The following is a 23,286-nucleotide window of genomic DNA, read 5'->3' on the forward strand; positions in this document are numbered from 1 at the left end:
TCATTAACTGTTCCACTCAGGGGTAGGCTGAGACTGCCTTGACTCAGGAAGACAATCTGAGGTGAATTTAACCATGCTGGAAACTCTTTAAACAATGGAAAAAACCACCTTCCTCCAGTCATAGAGAAGAAACCCTCTTCATAAAATCCATAATAAGATATGTTACAAAGTCAAATTATACACCAGAGTAAGAGCAGGCCAAAAGGAATTTGAGTCTGCCTTCTATAACCCCTCCAAAGATTTTCCTCTTGCAATAGCATTTATACTAGGATGCACTGTTTAAAAACAGCTTGGAGAAAGCCTTTGAAAGCAATTAAAAAAATTTCTAGGAAACAAATTACATACCTGGAGTCCTTCTCTCACAGCTTCCAGAAGATACGGAACCAGGGAATAGTTCCAAAGGTCTGTGAACCACACTCTGGAGCCATCAACATCCATAGGGCAAGGGAGGAAGAGGCGGGGGCCTGAGAAGTCAAGTCGAGTATTAAAAGGGTATAACTAGGAAACAAACTGAAAATAATCTTCTCAAAATTAAAAGAGTAGTACTGGAACAAGCTCAAGTCCAGAGAATATTAAAACAGGACTACATTAAAGGAGCTAATAGTCTCTTATTAAAAATGAACTGGTGTCCCTTAGTCCAATTTTAGGGCTTGATGAACACTTACAAGTTTTATGTCAAAGCTATGTAAAAGCTGACATCTTTGCTAACAGAGTTATCTCATTAAAAGACCTCAGGTCCAAGTTTTTTTTTGCTGTAATTATACTGCAGTGTGAAAACGGGAGAAAATAATTAAGCTTAGGAAAGTTACTATCGGGGTATTTTTTTAAATTTAGGTTTTAAAATAGTGATATTTTACTTGAAAGTATTTAGCAACAAAGAACTACCAGGAAATATATATACTCTCTCATTAAACTTTCAATTTTCCTTTAAAGCTTGCTGACAACTAGACAAATTCCCACACCTATGCTGTACTTCCAACTGAGACATGGAAACTTAAAAAAATAATAATATATTCTTCACAAATCCCTAAAATGCTCCACCTGCATCCTTATTTCAAACCATTCCAGCAGTGGACTCACCAATGGTTACATCTGAAGAGCTGTGTGTTTCTAGGAAGCTGTTGAGATGATGCCATGTTTTGGGGATCCAGTCAATGATTTTCATAAGCTCATTGTTGCGTATGCTCTTTTCTATTTCAGTTTCAATCAGTTTCCTTCTCAGGTATCTTCCTAAGAAACCTTTAACAGGCTCTGTGTGATTAGCACATAGCACCCACCTAGGTAGAAGAGATAAATGTCAAGCAGCAATGAATAGCAAATACATTATTTCCTCTTAAACATATAGATGAAAGTAACGTCATAGAGTCTCATTATTCATCAAGTATAGCACTGCTCCAATGAACCTCATTTCTGCTCACTGTTTCAATGCAGGCATTTCAGGTTCCAGCAGGAATTCAAGACACTGCTGAAGACAAAAGAATTGCAGGAATGCAATCATCTTCAGCAACTTGCTAGAGGTGCCAGACAGTGTCATATTTCTTTTACCATTCCCCAACACAATACAGAGACCCATCAATAGAGGACAGATGCTGAAACTGAAATGCTTTACTGTGATGAGACACAAGATCAATATTTGCCAAAGAATTGGGCTCAGAAGCAGGGAGCTGTGCAAACGCGGCCACAGTAAATACAGAGTGAATGTACCTGAAATTGTGATGCACCTCCAGATTTGGTGAAGAAGAAACTCCTTGGTTCATGGTTCCAATAATATAGGGACTGGAATTATAAAAGCAGTAGGATTTTTTTGAGGGAGAATTCATTAAAATATTCAGAGTACATTCCTTCTTACTATCTGTACTAGGCCAATTTCAAAAGAGTCTGGGTGTACTGTAGTCATACATTTAAAATATTTCTGAGGTACCCTTTAAAAAATGTCTATTCCTGTTTGATTTCCCTCTTGCACATATGTAGTTTACTAGTGCCCATCTGTAATGAAGAAATAAATAAAGCAACCCTGTCTTAATGTAATTCATAATTTGGCAATATGCTTAGCTTTTTAATTTCAAAAGCTAGTGAATCTCATGAGGAAGATGTAGGCAATGATTTTATGAAGGGAAGTCCCTGTGATATCACTTTTACAGCAGAAATAACCAATGTTAAAAGCCAGTAAAAGTTCTAGAAAACATTATTTTTACTCTTGCTTGAGAATAAAGGACAGTCAGCCAACTTTATACTTCTGCACTGCTGCAGGAAAACTGTGGGAAGGGAAAATCTGCTAGATTCACAGCTGCTTCTGTATGGCATGGTTTATCCCAAATTCCCCTATAACAATGTGTAAGCTGTTCTTAGAGTACTAATGAGCTGGTGTGATCTGACAGGGTGCAAAGGATAACACTATAAAACAGTTAAGTGTTTAAGCACATTCTTAAATTTTGTGGTTCATTTACATCTCATTCAGAAGCATGGAAGTCATGTGAATGAAGTGAAGGAGACAGCTACTTTCTTGGCTGAAAGGGGTTAAAATTACTGAAGCACATAACGGCCTTGCAGATGGCCTATGGGGGCCTAAGTTTGCACTGGGACATTTTATTTTGCAAAATAACAAGCAGCTTTTACTGTTTTAATTGTAAAATCTGTGTGCAAGGAGAGAGAAAAGGTACTACCTACCATTTATTGTATTTACAGTTGAGGAAACCATTGAAGATGTCACTTAGTGAACTGATGTGGTGGAGGTTATCAAGAATTATGACGACAGGGAGGTCAGCACCATTGTTGTCAGCACTGCATTGCTCAGCTAAGTTTGCTAGATATTGTCGCAGATCCTTCAGCAGAATTAATAAAAAAACCAAAAACAAAATCACAAAAAAAAGCCCCAAGCCCAGAAAAGATTAAACAATTAGACCATAGATATAATTTCACTGGAAAAAAATTCAGAAAGATAAAATGACTGATAAAGAGTTTTCCTCCTGTGGATCACTCAGCTGGATCTGCATATGCAGGAAAACATGCTGCTTGCACAGGGCAACATTAAAGCCTCATGGATTTTAGGAAAAAACAAAGGTGCTGAACACAAGGCCAATGACTGAAGCATTCTGATTTGGGAGATACATTCCCTAGAAATTTGCTGATAAAATATCTTATATCCAGAGGAATATAGATTGCAATAAAATATGCCATTTCCAATGGGCTGAGATGCTCCTAATAATTTTTGGACCTTCATTCTTATGAGTGCCACATTTATATATCAAAACCCCACCACCCTGTCACACAATTTTGGTGTATTGAACTACTCCTTTAGATATCTCCTTTCAGCACTCTCACTGAAAATCTGCCTGCCTTCTTGGAGATGGTTTATCACACCTCATAATAAAATTTGGTGTGTAAATTCTTTTTTCCTGTCAGCTGTCTGGCTGCTGTTTAGTGCAGCAGTAAAAGACAGCTTTCTACAATCCAAACATTTAATATTTTTGTCAACAGTTGCTCTTTAGAATTTGGGCTAGTCAAGTTCTACGGCTGTATCTCTCGAGGTATCTAATTTTGTCAGGGTTGGAAATGCTTAGTATTATGGACAAAGCTCCTACTGCCATTTTAACTTCTGGATCAGGGATAGCTGAATCTTTTCTTCTTTAATGGGAACATGCACCTTTTTTATTTCAAGAAAGATTTTTCTTTGCCTTTTTATGATCAGGTGTCTCTCAGAGAACATTATAGGTTTCTTCCATGGAATAGAACCATCTATATTATTCAAACACCCTTGGTAATTGACAATGTTGCTTTTTCTTTTTTTATTTTTATTACAAACTCAAAAAATTCTACATGAATTTTGATAGAAGTAAAGAAAAAGGGAAAAAAAGCCAACCAATCCAATCCAAAAGCAACAGTGAAACACCAAAACACACAGACCAAGCAATTTACTAGAAATCCAAAAGGTTCTTTTGTGGGACAATTTTCTTTACAGATGTGTATAGTATAAAAATAGAACACAAACACATTCTCTGCCAAAGTAAATGGCAACACAAATCCTCTGTATAAAGACAGTGAAAAGCAGTTATTTTTGCCAGAATGGTCCTTTTGCCCCTTTGGGATCTGTATGTTCTCCCTTCTTATGTTAGCATTCATTATGTTCTGTGCAAATCAGAATGCTCCGGGCAAACCCTTTCATTTTTTTCCCCCACAGGAACCAAGTTAGGAGTACACTCAATTCAGGACAGCCAGGTGAATAGTATTATCTGTGGCTAGCACAGTAGCCCTGCTAGAAACCTGATAATCTGAGCTTTGTAAATCACTGGGAATGTGACATGATGTGTGAGGCAATTTCAGTATGGTCAGCTTCCGGACTGATGACACCAGAAATCATGACGGTTGTATCTCCTCAGGGCTGATTAAGAAACTGAGTCCAAGACAGTAATTTCAAATCATCCCTTTGAAATCTTTGCTAACAAAGGCTGATGTTATCATCATAAACAAAAACCAAGTTACACTAGTATTACTATATAGCAAACCTTCTGATGAAGGAATTACAGACACTTCAAAAATTTAATTTACTTGGGAGTTGGACTCTGCATCTATACTTAAAGTGGGTTTCCCAAAGAGGGAAAAAATTGAGACTTCCTTGACAGTGCTTCAATGGTTTGTTTACAACAGAAAGATCTGGTCCCTGTACATCACTGGGATTAAATTCTTGTAGGAAGAAATGCTAACTGAACAGCAAAAGAGTACACCCATAAATGAATCTGTTCTACAAACTGGGCAATAGATTATGTTTTCAACTGTAACTTACCTTGCTTGACTTGTGATCTATGTTAAAAGTCGCAATTGCATCCTCAGTTTTTTTTCTGCCAGATTTAGTTATAATATATTCAGCCAGCCTGTTAGCTAAATAGGTCTTTCCTGTGCCACTGGGTCCCGACAGAATAATTCTGCGATGCTCCATCAGTAAATTAAAGTACCGTTGAGTAATTGGCTTAGGAATTAATGTGTCAAACACAAAACTGTCCAAACTGTTTTCTTCTACTCCTGGGGATAAAAGAAAAGAAAAATGGCCTGTCTTATCCTTGCTAAGGTAGTTATTTGGCCCAGCACCTGATGGCATCAGTGCTATGCCCAAAGCAAGGTAAGATAGCTATTAAATCAAATCTTCTAAATTAAACCCCTGTTAAGGACTTCTTTACTGTAGAAATCCTGGTATACTTCCACAAAAAATTAAACAGCAGTGGTGAGTTGAGATGAGTGGAAGAGATGCAACCAAAGTAAATGTGAAGAGAAGGCTCAGTGAGGCAAAGATATATGTTTCAGACATTACTGACAAAGATGACATAAAAATGGTCAAAATGACAGCCACAAGGGTTACCAGTTGTCACATCAATAAAGTTCTCCTGAAGGCCCCCTCTCCCCTCCAATAGAAAATCCCTAGAGCTCTTGAAATGTATACAATTTTTCCTGTGGAACTGAATAAAACATTAGTATTTCTCATTTTAATCTCTGTTTTGGGGTTGGATTTTCGCCACTATTCAGAAATCTGTACTTTGTTGTGATTTGGCAATCAGGCAGTGGAGGACAGATATTCTTAGATTTCCCTGTAAAGGCTCTGATAGATATTATGCAATGTCTTACAGGCAGTTTGTGATAAATGTGCCCTCAAACTAGAGATAATACAGAAAGGTCAGGTGTAAGAAAAACAAACATAAAAGGATAGGGAACTGCAGTGAAGAACTCTGTGGTATCTGCAGAAGTATTCTTTGGGTTTTACCTTTCAGGCTCACAGTGATGACGTTATTATCTCCAACCAGATATCCACAAGGCAGCAGTTCAGGCACTTCTAGGCTATGGGCTCTAGTTACATCCCCTATACAATAGCTGGCAATGCAGTCAGAGCTTAAACCCAGGCTAGTAGTTGGATCCACTCGAAAAATATACTCCTGAAATTATATGAAAACATAAGTCATAAAAATATTTATTGAATGAAAACTATTTGGAAAACTGCCTGCAGATATAGAAAAAAGAACTGCGACACTGAGAATAAAGCTTAATAGTAGTTGATGTTAGCTATATATCAAAAAAACCTCAAACCAAAACAGAAACTTGGCAAGACAACTCAAAGAATACAGAAATTTTCTAAAGTGAAAAAGAAAATTGTAATAATACTTAAGCCAATTTTTCAGTGTCTTACCTTAAAGAGACGTCTGATTACACCATCTAAAACATCCCATTTTGTTTTTCCACTGACTCCAATTGATCCTATCAGGTATGCATGTGGCTTTTGATCCTGCAAAGAGAGATTTTTGGAAATTGGACTAAAAATGGTGCTAATTAGTTTTCTGTGAAGATTCATAATCTTCCTAAGGAAGAATAAGAATATTATTTAGAATGAGAGGTTACAACTTTGGTAATAATCTCTGTGCCAGAAGTAGGCACAGATTGTATTACTTTGATACATCTTTATAAAGAAGGGAATACAGAATCTTCTGCTCTTTGATTGCATCTGTGTTTTTAAAGAGATAACTAAAAGTAAAGGTTGCACTGTATTTGTAATTTTTTACAACACAGAACATGAAAACATGACAATACAACTTTTCAGCAGCAAATTCACAGTTGCACCCTAAAGAGACCAATGCATAGATCTAATTTATAATGACTTAGTGACAGCAAGTCCCAGGACATCCTACTACTAATTAAACTAAGAATTAGTAGTGTCTAAGCCACCACAAAGGCAGAAAGAGGCCAAATGGCATTAGTCTATGGAGTTTGCCTGACTGTATTGAGCATGGATGACAAAAGAAAGCTGCAATCTATGGGATACTTCCCTTAAGTTCCTGGCTTAAAATACTGAAAAAAATTTGACCTACTATATGCCAGCATTTACTTGAGCTATAGTTCTGTTCTGGGTAATGCGCTTACCTTGGCTCGACTGTAGCCTTTGTTTATGGTGACTAAAATTTTCACACTATGACCTTCTTTGTGGAGTGCTCCATCAGTGACATCATCCAACAAAATATCTACATTAAAAGAAGGGAAGTGATCAGTCTGAAAAATCACATCAATTATGTTCACATCATCAGTTCAATATTTGTTCAAAGGATTTAAAAGTTAAAAATTTGTTTAAAAAGAAAGGCTGTCATGATAACAACTTGCAATTGTTGTAATCTGTACTTATTCCTGATTCACCATTTCTGTTGGAGGTGAAAAAAAAGTTACAAGTTGTCAATTTTTTGTAGGAATATTAGGAGTTTTAATCATGCAGAAAGGGATAAAGAATCCACAAATAAATAAAATCTTGCATTATAGTCTTGCCTTTGCTTTCCCTCTTGGAACTTTTTCAAAATTACAGTATGTTCACAAAGTAATGTTGTTTAAAAACTAAATTAAATGTATGTCTTTGGGCACTCATTTGTGCCCTTTAGAATGTTGTACAAAGAGAAAACAAGAAATCCTTGCATTGATATTTTTGCTGTTAAGCTAAATAGCATTTAATTTCACTTTCCAGATGAATCCTTTGCCTTCTGCACATATGCCATGGATAGAGTCCTTTTCACCCCTACTAGAAAACCACTGGATTCTCCAGAACACGTGACTCTATTTTCAGCCATTCCTCTAAGGAAAGGCTTCATTTTTCTTGGAGGTGAAGAGTGATTTTGATCTGCTCTACATCTCTGTTTCCACCACTTCATTAACTCCTAAAATGAGAAAGCAGATGTATTTCTGTTAAAGGCTGGGCCTACAGCTTTATTGCAAGTGATAAAACTGCTGCTTTCTTCTAGAAGTTCTCTCTGAGATTTTACTGTTAGACATTTAAGCTAACTATAAAATTAGATGAGATTATGGATTTGCATTTTCTTCAAAGGCCAGCACAGTAATCCACTAACCTAAGCCCTGTTCATTATTAGTGTGAAAAACATCGACTTCATGACAAAGTCTGCACAAGGTCAGATTTCATCCACACTAAATGAGGTCCCAGTAAGATTCAGTCACTTGTTCAAAGGAAAACCAAAGAAGGTTTATGAATATAATTTCAATTAATGTATTAAAAATAAGTTTTCATGTTAGAAGTTTGATAACTTACATCCAGATCTAGAATGCAGATTCTGCTATTGGTTTGGGGTTTTCTTTTGTTTTTTTGTTTTGCTTTTAGGTTTTGTTTTTTTTTTAATTCATTGAACAAAGAAGCTTTTTTTTTTGGTGGGTTTTAATAAATCTATGCTTGCTTTGTTCCAGGCAGACAGATTTTCTGTCTGTTCTGTCACCACTGAATGTTTCACTTCACTTGTGTTTTGGCATATTTGACAAACCTTTGAGCAAACCTAAGAGCTTTGACAACGTCATTGTCATAGTTTGTCTGAGGGCAAATGATGATATGATCCCCCTGTGAAATTTTTCAATCTCTAAATGACCCTTATGCAGCCCTTTAAATTCATTCTTCTTTAAGTCTTTAGGAATGAGGAACCACTCTGTAGCAAAAGAACAAATTCCACTTTCTAAGAGCTCTCTCTTTCACTGATACAAGGGGCTGAGAAGATGCCCAAGGGCCTCTAATTTCGTGCTGGTACTAACTGTTTTAATTTCCCCTGCAAAGCCTTCTTTTTAGGCATGCTATGATTACTTGAGTTCAATTCCTGTCAGAGCTCTGGCACTCTGGGCCAGTCTTGTACTGGTCCTTGTTTGCTCCTTTCACTGCAGTGACTGACTGAAATAGGGGTGTCTCTGACCACCATACCCCTTCCCAGGCTGCCACTCACCCTGATCTGGAGGGTGTCATCATACCTTTAAGGAAGTGACAGTGGACAGCTTGGTCACTTCCAGATGACCTGGCTGGTTGGAGATATTGCTCCCAGAAAGTGCAATGGTATTTTTATAATATGAAGAGCCAAACCACTCAATTCTCTCAGCTTAATCCTCATCCTCATTATGATTAACCTCCCCATATCTCAGGGAGTTGTGTTCAGTAGTACTCCAGCTGTCTCAGAAATCCCACAAGATTTGGTGGGAAGCATTCACCCTTCCAAGTTCTCTGGCATGGTAACAAAATGATCATCTCAATGATCAAAAATTCTAGATTCATAATCAAATGAAATTCTCCACTCCTCATTAGGCACTTTTATATCTTAAATTTCTTGTAATGAAAAGTAATTACTTTTCATGTGAGAAAAACATTTAGAACAATAACACAGAAAATTATATCATGTTCATGAAAGTTCATGAAATTATGGAATCATTTAGGCTGGAAACACCCTTAAGATTATCAAATCCAACCACTTCTCCCAGTCATCCTGTTCTTTCTTTCCCCTGTTTTTCTCTTCCCCTTCCTCTTTTTTTCTTCCAGCTTTTATTATTTCTATTCTTTTGCTGAACACTTCCTCATAATTGTCTTTATTTTCATTCTTTTATCTTATCTTTTACCTTCCCTTTTCTTTCACCCATTCCTCCTCACCCATTGTATTCTCATCTGGTTCCCCCTCCTTTTCTTCAGACCTTTCTTCCTACATGTTTATTCCTGTATCTAGACAGAGTTAGTGCCAAGCAAAAAAGTGCTAATGAAAGGCTGCTACTCATGAGAGACATTCTATAACCACCATATTGCAAAAAAAGAAACCAACTTTTTTTTTGTTTTGTTTGTTATTTGTTTGTTTTTAATATGCGTGGATCTGTGAGCAGTTAAATTTTTTCTCCCTGCTTGCAACAGCTCATTGCATGTTGAGGCCTAGTTCAGGGTCCTCCATGCTAAAAGTTAAACCCTTCAAAGAGTTTTAATATAAATAAAAAATATACCAATTTTCATACAAAATCTGATATTAACCAGAAAAAATGTTCAAATATCCATGCAATCAATGACTGGCAAGATAATGTGACTAACTGCCAAATTGTACAGTCAGTTTGGCATATTCCCAGCTGTACTCTTGCCTAGACTCTTTCCACAATTATTAGCCACATTTTTATTACTTCCAGAGACTGCATTATAATTTCTGTGGCGTCTATGCTAATGAGTGCTGCTTTGCTCCTGCTTTACTCCTGGTTCTAATGTTAGAGACAGCACTTCTGTTTCTTGGCTACATTATCAAAACAAATGTAGAAGGCTTATTATCATAAACTCCATGGCATGGAAAATAATCAAATGTTGATGTTCAGGATGTGGACCCAACTTCTGCTTGCTTTTCTTCATTCACAGAAGACAATGAGTGCCTCATAGATCAGGAGGGGTTTGGCTCCTGTGATAAATGGTGATTTGGTCCAACATAGGCTAACTAGCTGTACCATTTAAGGGATAAAGCTAACTGAGACCCATATTTGCCTTAGCTGCAAATATGAAGTCAAGTTAAGAGAGCTAACTGAATGATCAAAGACTTGTAAACAAAAAGAAGAAAGTTTCACATACTATACTCATATTTATCCCATATAGGCAAGAGAATATATCAACACAGTTGCCATGTGTACTTCATCAGATATTTCTTTTCAAAGAAATTGTAAATTGGATGACCGAAGAGTATTGTAAACTTCATAGGCAGAGAGTGTCATAGCTAGGAACAAAGCAAACATAATGAACGCTCTGTTACTGCTGTTCAGGTGCTTCTAAAAGCTACATTTCAGACATGACCACACGCATTCCTCCTTTTCTCTGTTACTGAATGTATATCTGATGTTAACCTGAATGATATGAGGTATTTTAATTTCCAGTCATGCTTCTCCTGTGTGGCCCATTAAGAGGCTGAAAAAATCGTACCAACTGCTGAGGCGTGCATGCGTCCAAAGTATGTTTACCTGATGTAACAGATTCTGTGATGTTTAAATTGTTCAGAGAAAGTCCCAGTGACTGCCGTGATGAAGAAGATGATGTGCTGCTTGAGGACTCTGATGATGGCCGGGCAGGCTTTCCGCTATTTCCAGTCTCTGCCTTCAAGCGATCATTCTCAGCTTTCAGTATCTCAATTTCATTCTATAGACAAAAGAAATCAACACCAAAGCACAGGAGGTTATTCTTTTGGAAAACCACCATTGCTGGCTAGTCTGGTGATGCTGTTCCCCTGACTCAGTTTACCACTTTCACAACAGAGATATAACACAATGAAAACTGGATTGCCTTTACTTGTTAAATGAAGGGAAAGGCCCCAATAACCTTATTTTTAGATCCTAAACAATATCAGCTTCAAGCTTTTGTGCTTATTGTACAGTTGACCATAACGTGAGTGTGGTAATAATTTCCTCAGCTATCCTAATTTTTTTTCAGCTACTTTCTTTTGTCAAATTCCTAAGGTAACAGTTAGTTAAGAAAGTTACTGGATATGTCAATGTTTCTAAAGACACAGAAAATTATTACTGCCATTGAATATAAAATTTAAACAGTAACTTCACAGAGAAATTAAGTTAAAAATGAAAAATTAGAAATTGATAGTTTAACAGTTTCATAACCCTTCTTGCTATCAAATAAGACTTTTTGATCATTCAAACATGGGATTGTTAACATAGCACTGAGCAAACTCTCTCTGATGAAAACAGACAGTGAAAGATGAATCAGAACAACTGGAATTTTTTAGCTAAATCCTCTGTGCTGCCAAATGATAATTGAATGTACAATAATAAAATGAAAACTTAGCCTGAGAACAGCCTGGTACCATCTAAATCTAGCTTCCAGTTGCTTCACAAAGTGCATTACAAAGCAACTGCTTATTCTTGCAGATGGTTCTGCACATCAAATTTATTTCTACATTCACATCACCCTGCTAAAAGTCTCACTTTTTTAATGGAGGATGAACAGCTATATTATACAAGTGAAAACATAAGGGATAGATAGCATCATAAAAAACCCCTGCTTCAGCTACAAAAAGATTAGATCACATACACACAGGTGAGAAGGCAGTGAAAGGGAAGGGACAAACCAGCACAATAGTAACAGAAAGTAATAGATGGGTGTATCAGTTTAGTCTAGGGTTCAAATCAGGAGCCACTCTGCAATTTATGCTATTAGTTACATAGCTCTTAGCAGTCTTCCATTCACTTGAGCTTTAGGTTTTTAAAGTGCTTTGAATCTAAAAATATTCATGTGTCACTTCCACCAGTCTTATTTTTTCCCCTTACCAATCCTCATCAATCCTCTAAAATATCAAATTTTGGCAACTGCAAGGCGGCTGCCTGTTCTTTTGGGTGAACTTCAGAAATGGTGATTACCAATAACAGCCTCTGAACTAGTTGCCTCTGCTCAGATTTGAGGAAGTTCAGACTTTGGAGAACTGTGCCCACAGCAGACTCCTCCCTCTGGAGAGTTCACCCGCCTCAGGCACTCATATCCCAGTATGAGACTGTCATCAGATGATAAGCCTTCACATCCTTTTCTCCTTTTCACATTCTTTTCCTCACAGTTCCTTAAAACCTTTCAGTTCCTTGAGATCAACGCCTTACTTATGTCAGGACAAATGAAACCACATTTATGGATCAGTTCTTGATAAGTCTTCCCTCTAACTGAAGTTCAGCCAAATATCCCACACTAATGTTGGCACCTGGAGTCGTGAGCACCTGGGAGGATGGCAGGTAGGTACCAAAGATGTTTAAAAATCTGGCTGAAACTGACACAGGCACTGTGTAAACAAAGAGGTCTAGAAAAGACATCAAGCACACTATTTCTGTAGTTATGAAATCAGGTGCTATAGGCATCTACACAAAAATGCCTTACAGTGCACCTGACCTAAGCACCCAACACAGAGCAATTCAGCTGGCAAGGCACTGGGCTGGATTCAGCTGTGCAAATGTGGGCTTCCAGTGGCATGACAAATATGGTCTTCCATGGAAGAATGCTAAACTTTCATGTCCTCTGCAGATGCAAATACTTGGGGCTGGTTCAAATGGTAAGAAGTACCTATGCTCAAGGAACTCCATTTCACCCTCTGTACCTATCTTGGGGTAATTTTAGGATAGCTCTTTAGCCCTCACTACTACAGGACTAAAACCCGACTGACTACAATGGAAGTTTACCAAGTAGCTCATTCCCAGACTTTTAAATGTAACCAACTCTGTCTCAACCTGAATGCCCAGCCCATGGCCTTGATTCTGTTCCCCAAATACAGATTTACAGTGCCTTCAGGGATTACGTAGATATCTTAGCTGCCATTCCAGAAGAGCCCAGTTCCACTGAAGGATTTATGTCACAATGTGTGGATATTAGAGATACTTTTGGGCACCCACCATGGCAGTGGGCATTTGAATGTAAGCAACAGAATTGAGTCCCGTAAAGCTCTGTGCTCCACTGAAGAACATTGCCATTCTTTTTGCATCCTTTCAGCCTCCTGAAAGGAAAAATCTTCTAACAAAAAAAAAAGTGTTCACAGAGGAATTGGGGCAGTGTAACAAAACAATATAGCAAAATTTTATGATGCTGGATACAGTAATTAGTTCAATTTTACATTCTTTGCTTTGGCAAGCCATGACTGAATTAGGAATCAGAAATGATGAAACAGTATGCACAGAACATCCTGGCCCCCTCCATGGCTCAAGGATTTAAAACGCTGTAGAAATCACTTTTTGATCTGCTTCTCTGTCATGTTGCTAATCCCAGTTATAGGCTTGAGATAATAAATATCCTTTGGGCACGGATTATGTCTTCTTCCATATCTCTTAAACACATTTTAGCTATTAATACATGCTAAGAATGTCTTTATTGTAAGGTGAACACTTATCATACCCATCCTTCAGAAGTACTGTCAACACAGCAATTTACTTTGTATTGACAGTTTTTTGGTGCCTGAAACAAAGTCCTGGGAAAGGAAACACACCAGTCATACCTTTGGAGTGCATCTCTGTCATCACTTAAGCTGCTGCACTGACCTGCATGCGGTTCATGGCTTCCCGGATCTGATCCAGGTGGTGTGCAGAGCTGAGGGCTTCCAGACGGATATCTGTTAATTTGAGCTCCTTCTCCCTCAGCTCGCTTTTTAGCTGAAGAATAATTTCAGCCTCTGCCTCTGTGCATTCACAGATCCTAAAGAGGAGCAGGAAACAGGCAGGAGATTAAAGGAATGTTCTCTCCCCAAAGCAGTGTCATTATTAAATATCAAAGAACAGAAAAACGCTTGCTGCTGGTGAAACCTATGAGTGAAGAAAGAAACTTATCAAAGAAACATGAAAACGATCAAACTGCAAATTAAAAAAGGAAAAAAAAAAGCCCCCTGCAAAAGAAGTGATCAGATTGCTTTATGGCTTTTTAGTTTAGCTCACTATGGTGAAAAACAAATTCTTAACTACTTTTCAGGTATCTTTGAGTGTCTAGCATCCATTGGTTTTAATTGGATTTTATACTCACATAATTTCTTTGGTGAAAAGTTTATGATTTCTCTATGCAACAGTAGTCAGATCTGCTGTGTGTGTGCTGATTAAACTGTACTGCTGATATGTATTATTTGTTAGGCATCAATATTTTTCTCTGATATGAATATTACACAAAGGGACAATCATTGAATAGTCTAGAAGATTTTGATCTGTAATGGTTTTGATTTGTGATGGCTGATGTTTTGCCTATAGCCTGTGATTTTGTAATATGATATATGAAATCATGTGGGTTGATTTTATTTTCTTCCCTTGAAGACTGGATTACCATATGGTAACTTTTCACAAGCATTTATTTTAAGGGAAAAAACCATTATAGTGTAAGAAAAAATTGAAACATGACTGGCTCAGGGACCCACAACTGTCCAGCTCTCTTGTCAGACTGTTTTGCCTCTTTGTATCATCATCAGAACCATCAGGATAAAATTGAACTTTGGCTTTATTGTTACACTAAGCAGTATTTCCAGTCAATTCAGCAAATGTTATTTGTTCTTTATTACTGTGACTATAAACAGTTAATATTTTCAGAAAAATTTCAATATGAAAACTACTTTATGAAAATAAGTATTATTATTGTGATTATTATTGCTAATATTTTAAAAGCAAACAAAAAAAAGAAACAAAGGTCAGCATTTAATTGCCAGAATGCATGCCAATGCATTTTGGGAAAGAAGATGCAGCACTCTTCAGGTCAGCAGTTGGGTATACAAGTCCATGCCCCACACTCAGTTTTACCGGGATCTATGCTTGTAGACCACGCGGCCGTTTTGCCTTTTCTTTGATGCCCAGACTAGAGATGACCTGCACACACATGTATTAGACAGATGCAATTGGAAGAAAGTAAAGGGAATGGTTTAGAATGCGAGATTCCATCAAGAAAATATACGAAGAAATTGTAAGCAAAGGGAAGATGAAGTTCATGGCAAATAAAATACATGTCAAATAGAGGAAGAAAAATAATGAATATCATTGAAAATATGCACAAATGTTTTAAATGTGATTAAAGATTAAGAAAGACATACACTAGGATTTTTTTTCTTGAATATTATGGTACAGCTCTTTCTGTGATGTGACCATACCTTCCTATGCTAAGCAAATAAGAAATGAAATTTTATTTCCATGTATATTCCATTTATTATCTAATAAAACAGTCATGAGACTAGAATTCCTTGAGTGCCTTATGAAAAAGTAATTATGACCTGATTATTTTCAATTAGGAGAAGAAAAGTAAAGCTAACATCAGTAGTAGACATTTTTTGGTTCAAAGAGGTTGATTTCCCCATATCAGAAAGAGTTATGAGTTTAGCAGAGTGAAAAAAAAAGCAGAGGAATATGAGTAAGAAAGAGCTAGGAATTGCATAAGAACATATCAGATATTCAAAAAATACTGAAGAAATCAGACAGCTGTTGACTGTTGACTTGTTCTCAGACCTGAAACCTTCAGGGTGGTGACTTGAATAAAATATAAAAATAAAATCCCACAAAAAAATGCAAGCTGATAAGAGGGGAAACAGATTAAAATTTATATACACCAGTAGCTACAAAGTAGATAAAGTAATAACAGGAGAAATACTGTAAAATATGAGAAATACTGTAAAAATTCAAAAATATATATATTTAAGAATTTTTTTATTTTTAGAATGTCATGAAAAAAGGTAACAAGGAAACATTAGCCTTTGGACTTTGCTAAGTGGATACTATAAAGTTGCTAATGGTGCAGGGAGAGCACAACACAGTCTTTTGGAAGTTTGTATAGGTAGGTGATTTTGGGTAAAATCTGTGAAAGGATGAAAGATTATGACTGAATAAAGACCTGCTGCAGAACCAGTATGCAAATGGTGAAGCTCACGAGAAATCTGGCAGATGGATGGAGGTCAGGATTAGAAGACCTCAGCTGTTGACAATGGTTTCTGAACTGCAAATGGCCATGCTGGAGGAGGTCTGCTTCTGAGCCCACCCCATTTGCCAAGAGAGACACTTACGCAGATGCTGACTGTGATGGTTTCATCGATGTTGTTGCACACTCTCCTGAGCTGTGGGGCAATTTAGGTGAGGAAGGGAGGGAGGAATCTGTCAGCTCTTCTATGTCTGAATGTGAGGAAGGAGGTTTGGTGGACTTTTTCTTTCCAAAGGCCTGTTTGAAAGAGCTTCTTAGCTGGAAAACAAATACAGAGCAAGATTATTTTCCTCATCACAGCACTTTGTGTGCAGCTCATGTTTTGAAGAGTTAGTTTGCAGATGCCATCCTAGCCACTGCCTGAGGTCAGTATGCAGAAGCAAGGTATTAACATATGCAACACAGTATCTCTAAAAACATGATACAGTGCTTTGTTTTGACTTTATTAATCCAGCGCAGTGCAGAGGTAATGCTATGGAGAAAGTGCAGGACCGAGTGGTACAGCTATTGGGGAGGGGTGCTCATTTAAAGCCATTAAGCCCCAGTGGAATCCCATTCCCATGGCATTCCCTTCAAGGGGTGGCTTTAAATAACCACTTTGCACCTAGGTACAGGCTCAACTAAATGCTGAAATCAGAAGATAAGTCCAATTTACAGTGTTTGCCAATTTATTTTCCCCATTAAAATTTGAATGGTCAAACTATGCAAATGCTATGATTTGGATCACAATCAAGAGGATCTAAGTGGGAACAAGAGGTTTGCCTTGTTGTACTATTGAGAAGAATGTTAGCTGAAAGGTATACACTGTTTGTTGCAGATTCCTATAGAGTGGTAAGATCTCTGAACGTACAAGCATTGCCTTTTACCTCTAGAAGCTTGTATCCAGTATTGAAAAGGGACAGAATAGCCAAAGAGCCATTTATTTCAGAAGCCAAGATGACAACAGTTTTGTCTGCAGTTAAAATTAACTATGTCATTTGTTCATAACTTTCTCTAAATACAGAACTTACTCATCTTAGGAGAAATACAGGTTTTATTTTTATTTTCAGAGAGTTGTTCTGATCAAAACTGTAGAGAACACAACAACCAACTGGTTCCTCTATGAAAAAATGAGGACTTCAAACACATTATTCTCATAGTAAAATTTGAGAGTGGGGAGTGTGACCACTGATCTTAATGAGAAACAATATTTAAGTCCTTTCCAGCTCATGATGTCTGAGGAGAAAGAAATGGATTTTGGCTACACTCCCCCTTTCTATAGCCTAAACTTTGAGATTAAAATGAATAAAGACAAACTGAGAAGACATACAGGATAATCTGGTTTTAGAAGGTATAAAAGCCTACTGCCAAAATAAATAGCAATCATGCCAAGATAGGGTTTTTTATAGATGCATGCCAACTTTTCCATGGTTTATATTCACCTCACTTCCTCTAGAGTTCACCTTGCAGAAACATGAAAGAGTGTGGAATTACAAATCAAGGGAATGAAGGCTCATCAGTATTTTAAAACAAATGTTTATGCAGATAATATTTCTAAAACAATAAAAACATATTTTCTGATTCTTTACTGAAAGTATTTAATTAAATCTTTAGCAGTATGTGGTATTTGTAGGTTCCAGCTGAGCAACATCTTAATTTCTTTAAACACTGTAGTATTTTTAAGTGAGAATTATAACTGATTTCAACTCCCTCCATAGCTGGGTAATATATTTGAGTCAAGCTTTTGAACCAAACTCCAAGTGAAGAAAAATCAAACAGGGTTTCAATGTGGCCCAGAGGTGGTTTTTGGTCACAATAGCTATTTTAAATTTATGATGTTGTTGTTGTTTTCTTGTTGTTGTAATTGTTGCTTGTACTTTTGTTTTAATTACTCTGACTTATGCAAATAAAACCCTACTGATATTCAAAACTTTTTAGTTTGCTGGTAGTGTCACAGTATGGATACACATAAATTTCTTCATATCCATCTGGCCCCACAAGAATATTGTAGATGAAATGATCCATTATGTTACTCAGACACTAGTAAATGACATAATAGCTAAAAGAGAGGCTTAAACCTGCTGAGTACTCACCCAGTTTTTCTTTTTCTTTTTTTTGGAATCAGCATCATTACCACTGCCAATACTGGAATGACTTGTAGCGCTGTTGATACTGGAAACACTCTCTGAAGAATGTTGTCGCCTTATACGTAAATCTAAAGAAAAGAAGTTACTGTGAACTCTGTTTCAAGATAATAATAATAATATTAATTCATATTTATGTATCATCTGCCTCCTCAAAGGCAGTCTAAATGAACATAAATGGCATTGATGCTAGCAGTGGCTCAGATTCAAGCTATTGAAGCCTGTGAGAAAACATATAGGAACGGAGGGGGATGCATACAATTAGTCCAATACTTAGGGGCTTCTCCAAACTAGGCTGTTCTTGCCCTGAAGGCAATGACCCTTCACAGCAATCTATGCATGTGTATCCTCAGAACTGAGCACATGGATTACTTGACATTTCAGTGCCACATGTACTGTAGTTCTGAGGAGTGTAGGCACTACTCAACTTGTAGCAGCCCTAATCAGTGTTCAGATGCTACCTTCTAATATACCCTGATGGAAAGAAACAGGCAGGAGTTCATTAAAAATGAATGAAACAAAATAACCAGGAAGCAGAGAATATTAAAAATGGTTGGTGCGGCTTCTGAATTTCAATTTTTTAGAAATCTCTGATAACTGTATCTTAATCACTGGAAATTATTCTTGCAGAACATGCCCACTAATACCAAGAGAAATTACTTTTTAGATTATTTTCTACTTCCTAGAAATTTGCTTTGCTACACTCAAGTCATGCAGTGAAATGACCTTAAGGCAAACACCTAAATAATGACCTCTCTAATGGAAGATCAATAACACTCTCAAAAACGAATACCATTATTATTTTTTTTCAAGTAATTCCTTTGCTGCTGATTATCAGCAGGCACTTTTGAAGTACATATTTATCATGCAATATCGGCCTAACTGGAATGACAAATTAATTTGACATCTGGAGTTTAAAACCTGCTTTCCTGCACTGATTTAGCACTTCATGAAGGAGCTGAGCTGTTGTCAGTCTGTCTCTTACCAACTAGAAGACCAATTTACAAAGCTACAACTTTGACTGGATTCCCAAGCTCTAACCATGTTATACCATAAGACCTCACTTGTGTCTTGGGTGTACTTCATTAGTCAGTTGCAGGAACGTGGTTAACTCTCGATCAATTCCTGGCCACCCAGCTCTAAGAAGATAAAGCTCCAGAAAGTTTGGCAGACAGGAAACTTGGGCAAGGTTTCCAGCTCTGGAAATACCACAAGTATGCCTACCACTCACTTCAGAATGTGCTTTGCCTTACAACAGAGTTCCCAAACAACAGAAAAGTAGTGACTTAGCTTTCTTTTTCCCCTGGGGAGAACTTCTGCATTTATTTTGATAAAGACAAGCCCATACCTTTGTGGGTATGATCGGGGCCATTCAAGGCTCCTTGAATAGCAGCTTGTGCAGCAGAATTCTGGGCTTTCAGCATTTCAATGGTTTCCCTCAGCTCTATAAGCTCAGATTCCTGTGGGAAGAGCAAAGAGAGATCAAAATAATGGCAAAAGAACAATGTTTGTCTAAGCTAAAAGAAAAAATTGCAAGGGAAGAGTGTTCAAATTAAAGATCATGGGATTGCTTGGGTTAACAAAAGGGCAACAATAAAAAGAATGCATACTTTCTCTCCAAAGATATTGAAGTTAACTAACATATTCTTTTTCATTTACTCTATATAAAGCAATCATGCCATTTTTAAGAAGAAAACATTTTTCATTAGGAGTAATCTAAAAAGGGTCTCAATTGACTATAAAATATATAATTAGGAAAAACTCAATGACTTTATTGCAAAAGACAATGAAACCATTTGAAGTACATCCTTTAATATGAGAGGCTACTATTTAATGGATGAATTCAAAAGATTTAATTTGTTAAATATTAATTTAATTAAAAAGCCCCAGTTTAATAGAAATTGTCCTGCAAGTTGAAGTAAAATTACTCCACTTGAGTGCAGGAAGTTCTGTATCAGAATGCACAGCTGATTTTTATTAGAAAATATATTTTATTATTGCTTTTATAAGCAATATTTTATTTATTATTCCCTGTCCTTCCAGTCTCCTTCCTATATAATTAGGGTTAAAGGAATTGAAACTCAACAATAGAGAAAAGAACAGAAGGAAAAGAATAAGTTTTAAATCTTTTGGGAAAGAAACTTGGAGATGATCTGTTTCAATGACACTGCTTAACTCCTTCTGGAAAGAAAACCTGATGGATTCATACTTTGTAAAATAGTTAAAAGCTTTGGTTTTAAGAAAATTCCGTTGTGTGTTCTTTTTGTTCTTTTTCTCCCCCCGCCCCGCCCCCCCCCCCCGCCAAGATGAAACAAAAGCAAACAATACAAATATTTTCTATCCAGTTCACAATGAGTCTTGCGACATTTCATCTGTTGGTGCTCAACCAGACTCTGAAACGTCATTTTTGTAGACAGTTACAGACTCCAGTGGTGACTAGTAGCTCACAGATAAACATATTCTTTCACAGTTTGGGTCAAGGAGGCCTTTCCATTAATAGGACATTGTTGAAAATTCATAAGGGTAGAAAGTTGCAGAAGTTCAATCCTGGAAGGAGCTAAGCAGCCTCTTAATCCTGAGCTTGGTAAAAGGACTCACATTAAATTTCTTCGTATCAGGTTTAGAGAATTTTTTTCCCCCATTAGATAAATAGCACAGTGAAAAAGTGAAAACCCAAACTGTTTACCACTGGATAGGATGCCTAACCTTCATTAACTTTCTCAATTAACCTATTTTTCTCTACTTAAACTTCTTTGTTTCCTGAAATTCTATTGTTCTGGTGGTGCGGGGAGGCCAGAATGAAGCACTACAGCAGCTTATGATAAATTTTCGTTACAGGATCCTTCAGTATGGAGTAAACCTGAAGTCATGCATGTTTTCATTGAATTCTGGAAATGAAAGATTTTAGTGTCCAACTATTTTATGATACGATCTGTGTAAACCTGATACTGCATAGTTTTTTCCACATGCTGCTGGACATTGATCGCAGCAACCATTAGAGAAAAACTGATCGCAGCAACCATTAGAGAAAAATCTGTCTTATTGTCACAGATGTCCCTTTCTCCTTTCAGTGTTCTTTAAACAAAACTCTAACATAATTTTCTGAATATTTTCTACCGTAAAGCATCCTCTTTGACCAACCTACCTTTTGTTCAGCTGTCATTGTTAGACTTTGCAATCGGCCTGTCATATTTCCCAAGCTTTTTTCAAAAGCTGCTACTAGATGAGCCTGTGAAAGAAAGACAACATAGGGCAATTTTCCCAGATCTATTTGATTTTTATAAGTATGTTTTTCCTTCAAGCACATTTTCTCCAGCTCTTTAATATTAGTTCAAACTCAGACTGAGCTAAGTTGGATAGATGAATCAGCCAAATGCACCTAGTGTTCCTCAGGCTTCTTTAGCCCCCAGTGAGATTAGCCCAGGTATCTCTGCCTGGAAATGAATTATGGATTTAATGCCTGGCTTTAAGTTTACTAATGTATTAGCCAAAAGTAGTCTGCTCCCAAAGAGAAGTCCAGAAGCAATTATTTTCAATTACTGGACACTTCAAAACAGGAATTCAAGCACATTATCTTGAAAAGCAAATTTTAACTTCAGAAATAAAACACTTCAGAAAAATCCCAAGCCTTAAACATAAAATATCACAGTCTTATAAAGCGTCATTGCTTAGTCTATTAATATTATATTGTTCATATATGTCTGCGTGTGTATAAAATATATTTTGTAAAATATAAATATAACATTTATAATACGTGCAAATATAAGTATATAAAACAAAATAAAATCCTGAAAACTGGAAGTCTTGTTTCTCCGTATAAATAGCAATAGAGTTCAAACAGACCAAAATATTTTAAAAAAATAAACCTTCTTTCTCTTTTTTATTTTTTAAACAAGCAGCATCCTACACTGTATGCAAACTCAATTTAAACAAATTATACTTTATCAGATCTAACTGGCACTGAGCTTTGTAGGGCAAAGAAGAGCAAATGGTCATAAAAATCCCAATATGCTAAGCCAGAGAAAGTAGAGCCAAGGAAAAGTAAAGATTTAATTTTTAAGGAAGTCTATATAATCCCGTCCATTTCTCTCCCAACATCAAACAGTAAAAGCATAGGGAAATGCTTATTTTCTCATTACCATCTCAAAGTGGTAACAGACAAAGTCTCCAAACATTGGCACATGGAAATATAACTCAAATCCACCATATTTATATGCACAAATGGATTAACTGAGCTTCCTCAGGGAGAAAATTTAGTTTTTATTATAGCAGTTCAGGCACACACAGTGCCTGGCATATTTTTCAGTTGCAGATTTGCATGCTTTTACAAGCATAGTTGAAATTGTTTAAATGTATGTGGTTGTACTGAATCTGAGGTAAAATCAAGAAAAGACATGGTCCAAAAAGGATTTTGTACTGCATTTTAGGAGAGGGAAAAGAGCTTCTTGCCACCTTGCTGTGTATATTATCCCTCAAATAGAATAAGATTACCATATATATAATAGTGGGCTACTTCTGCATCTCCGCTTCAGAGCTGTTATACTGATGAGGGACTTTTGTGTCCTGTAAATAATTTTGGATGGCTAAAAATATTTAGGTATCTTGAAAGCCTCTTATTTTATTCTTATCAAACTTACTAAAAGTTTACTCCTTGTAAACTACAGTATTCGTATACTTAGATACACAAATACTTACAGGTGTAGTGGTCAATCAACCTGCTTTCTGCATTTGCAGGGATATCTTAGGGGTAACTTTTGTGGTAAAGGACACATACCACAAGGACTAACTCCAGATAAACATGAGACTAGACAAATATAGAATCTCTTGAAGATAATTGTATATATTCGTATTTTAACATTTATAACTTAGGCCACATTCTTGAAGTTAAAATCTTTGATAAAATGAACCTGGAAACCTGTCAATCAATACTAAAGCCTTTGGTTGTTTTTACTACTCTATTCCTCT

At 36.7% G+C, this 23,286-nt stretch overlaps 1 protein-coding gene across 1 annotated transcript in view; it reads right to left on the reverse strand.

The window, feature by feature from the left end:
• The window catches only part of NAV3 (neuron navigator 3), a 381,620-nt gene that overhangs the window by 7,310 nt on the left and 351,024 nt on the right, over positions 1–23,286 (reverse strand). Inside the window, exons 22-35 of the mRNA XM_066549922.1 lie at positions 21,467–21,550; positions 19,670–19,781; positions 18,271–18,392; positions 16,284–16,456; positions 13,804–13,957; positions 10,750–10,924; positions 6,898–6,995; positions 6,170–6,265; positions 5,750–5,918; positions 4,781–5,016; positions 2,668–2,822; positions 1,705–1,776; positions 1,081–1,277; positions 346–464 (exon numbers count right to left, since the gene is read on the reverse strand). Of these exons, the coding sequence (XP_066406019.1) occupies positions 346–464; positions 1,081–1,277; positions 1,705–1,776; positions 2,668–2,822; positions 4,781–5,016; positions 5,750–5,918; positions 6,170–6,265; positions 6,898–6,995; positions 10,750–10,924; positions 13,804–13,957; positions 16,284–16,456; positions 18,271–18,392; positions 19,670–19,781; positions 21,467–21,550 (1,962 nt within the window). The remainder of the gene's footprint in view (positions 1–345; positions 465–1,080; positions 1,278–1,704; positions 1,777–2,667; positions 2,823–4,780; positions 5,017–5,749; positions 5,919–6,169; positions 6,266–6,897; positions 6,996–10,749; positions 10,925–13,803; positions 13,958–16,283; positions 16,457–18,270; positions 18,393–19,669; positions 19,782–21,466; positions 21,551–23,286) is intronic.

Source organism: Molothrus aeneus, chromosome 5, assembly GCF_037042795.1.
Source record: "Molothrus aeneus isolate 106 chromosome 5, BPBGC_Maene_1.0, whole genome shotgun sequence".
NCBI classification, from domain to species: domain Eukaryota; kingdom Metazoa; phylum Chordata; class Aves; order Passeriformes; family Icteridae; genus Molothrus; species Molothrus aeneus.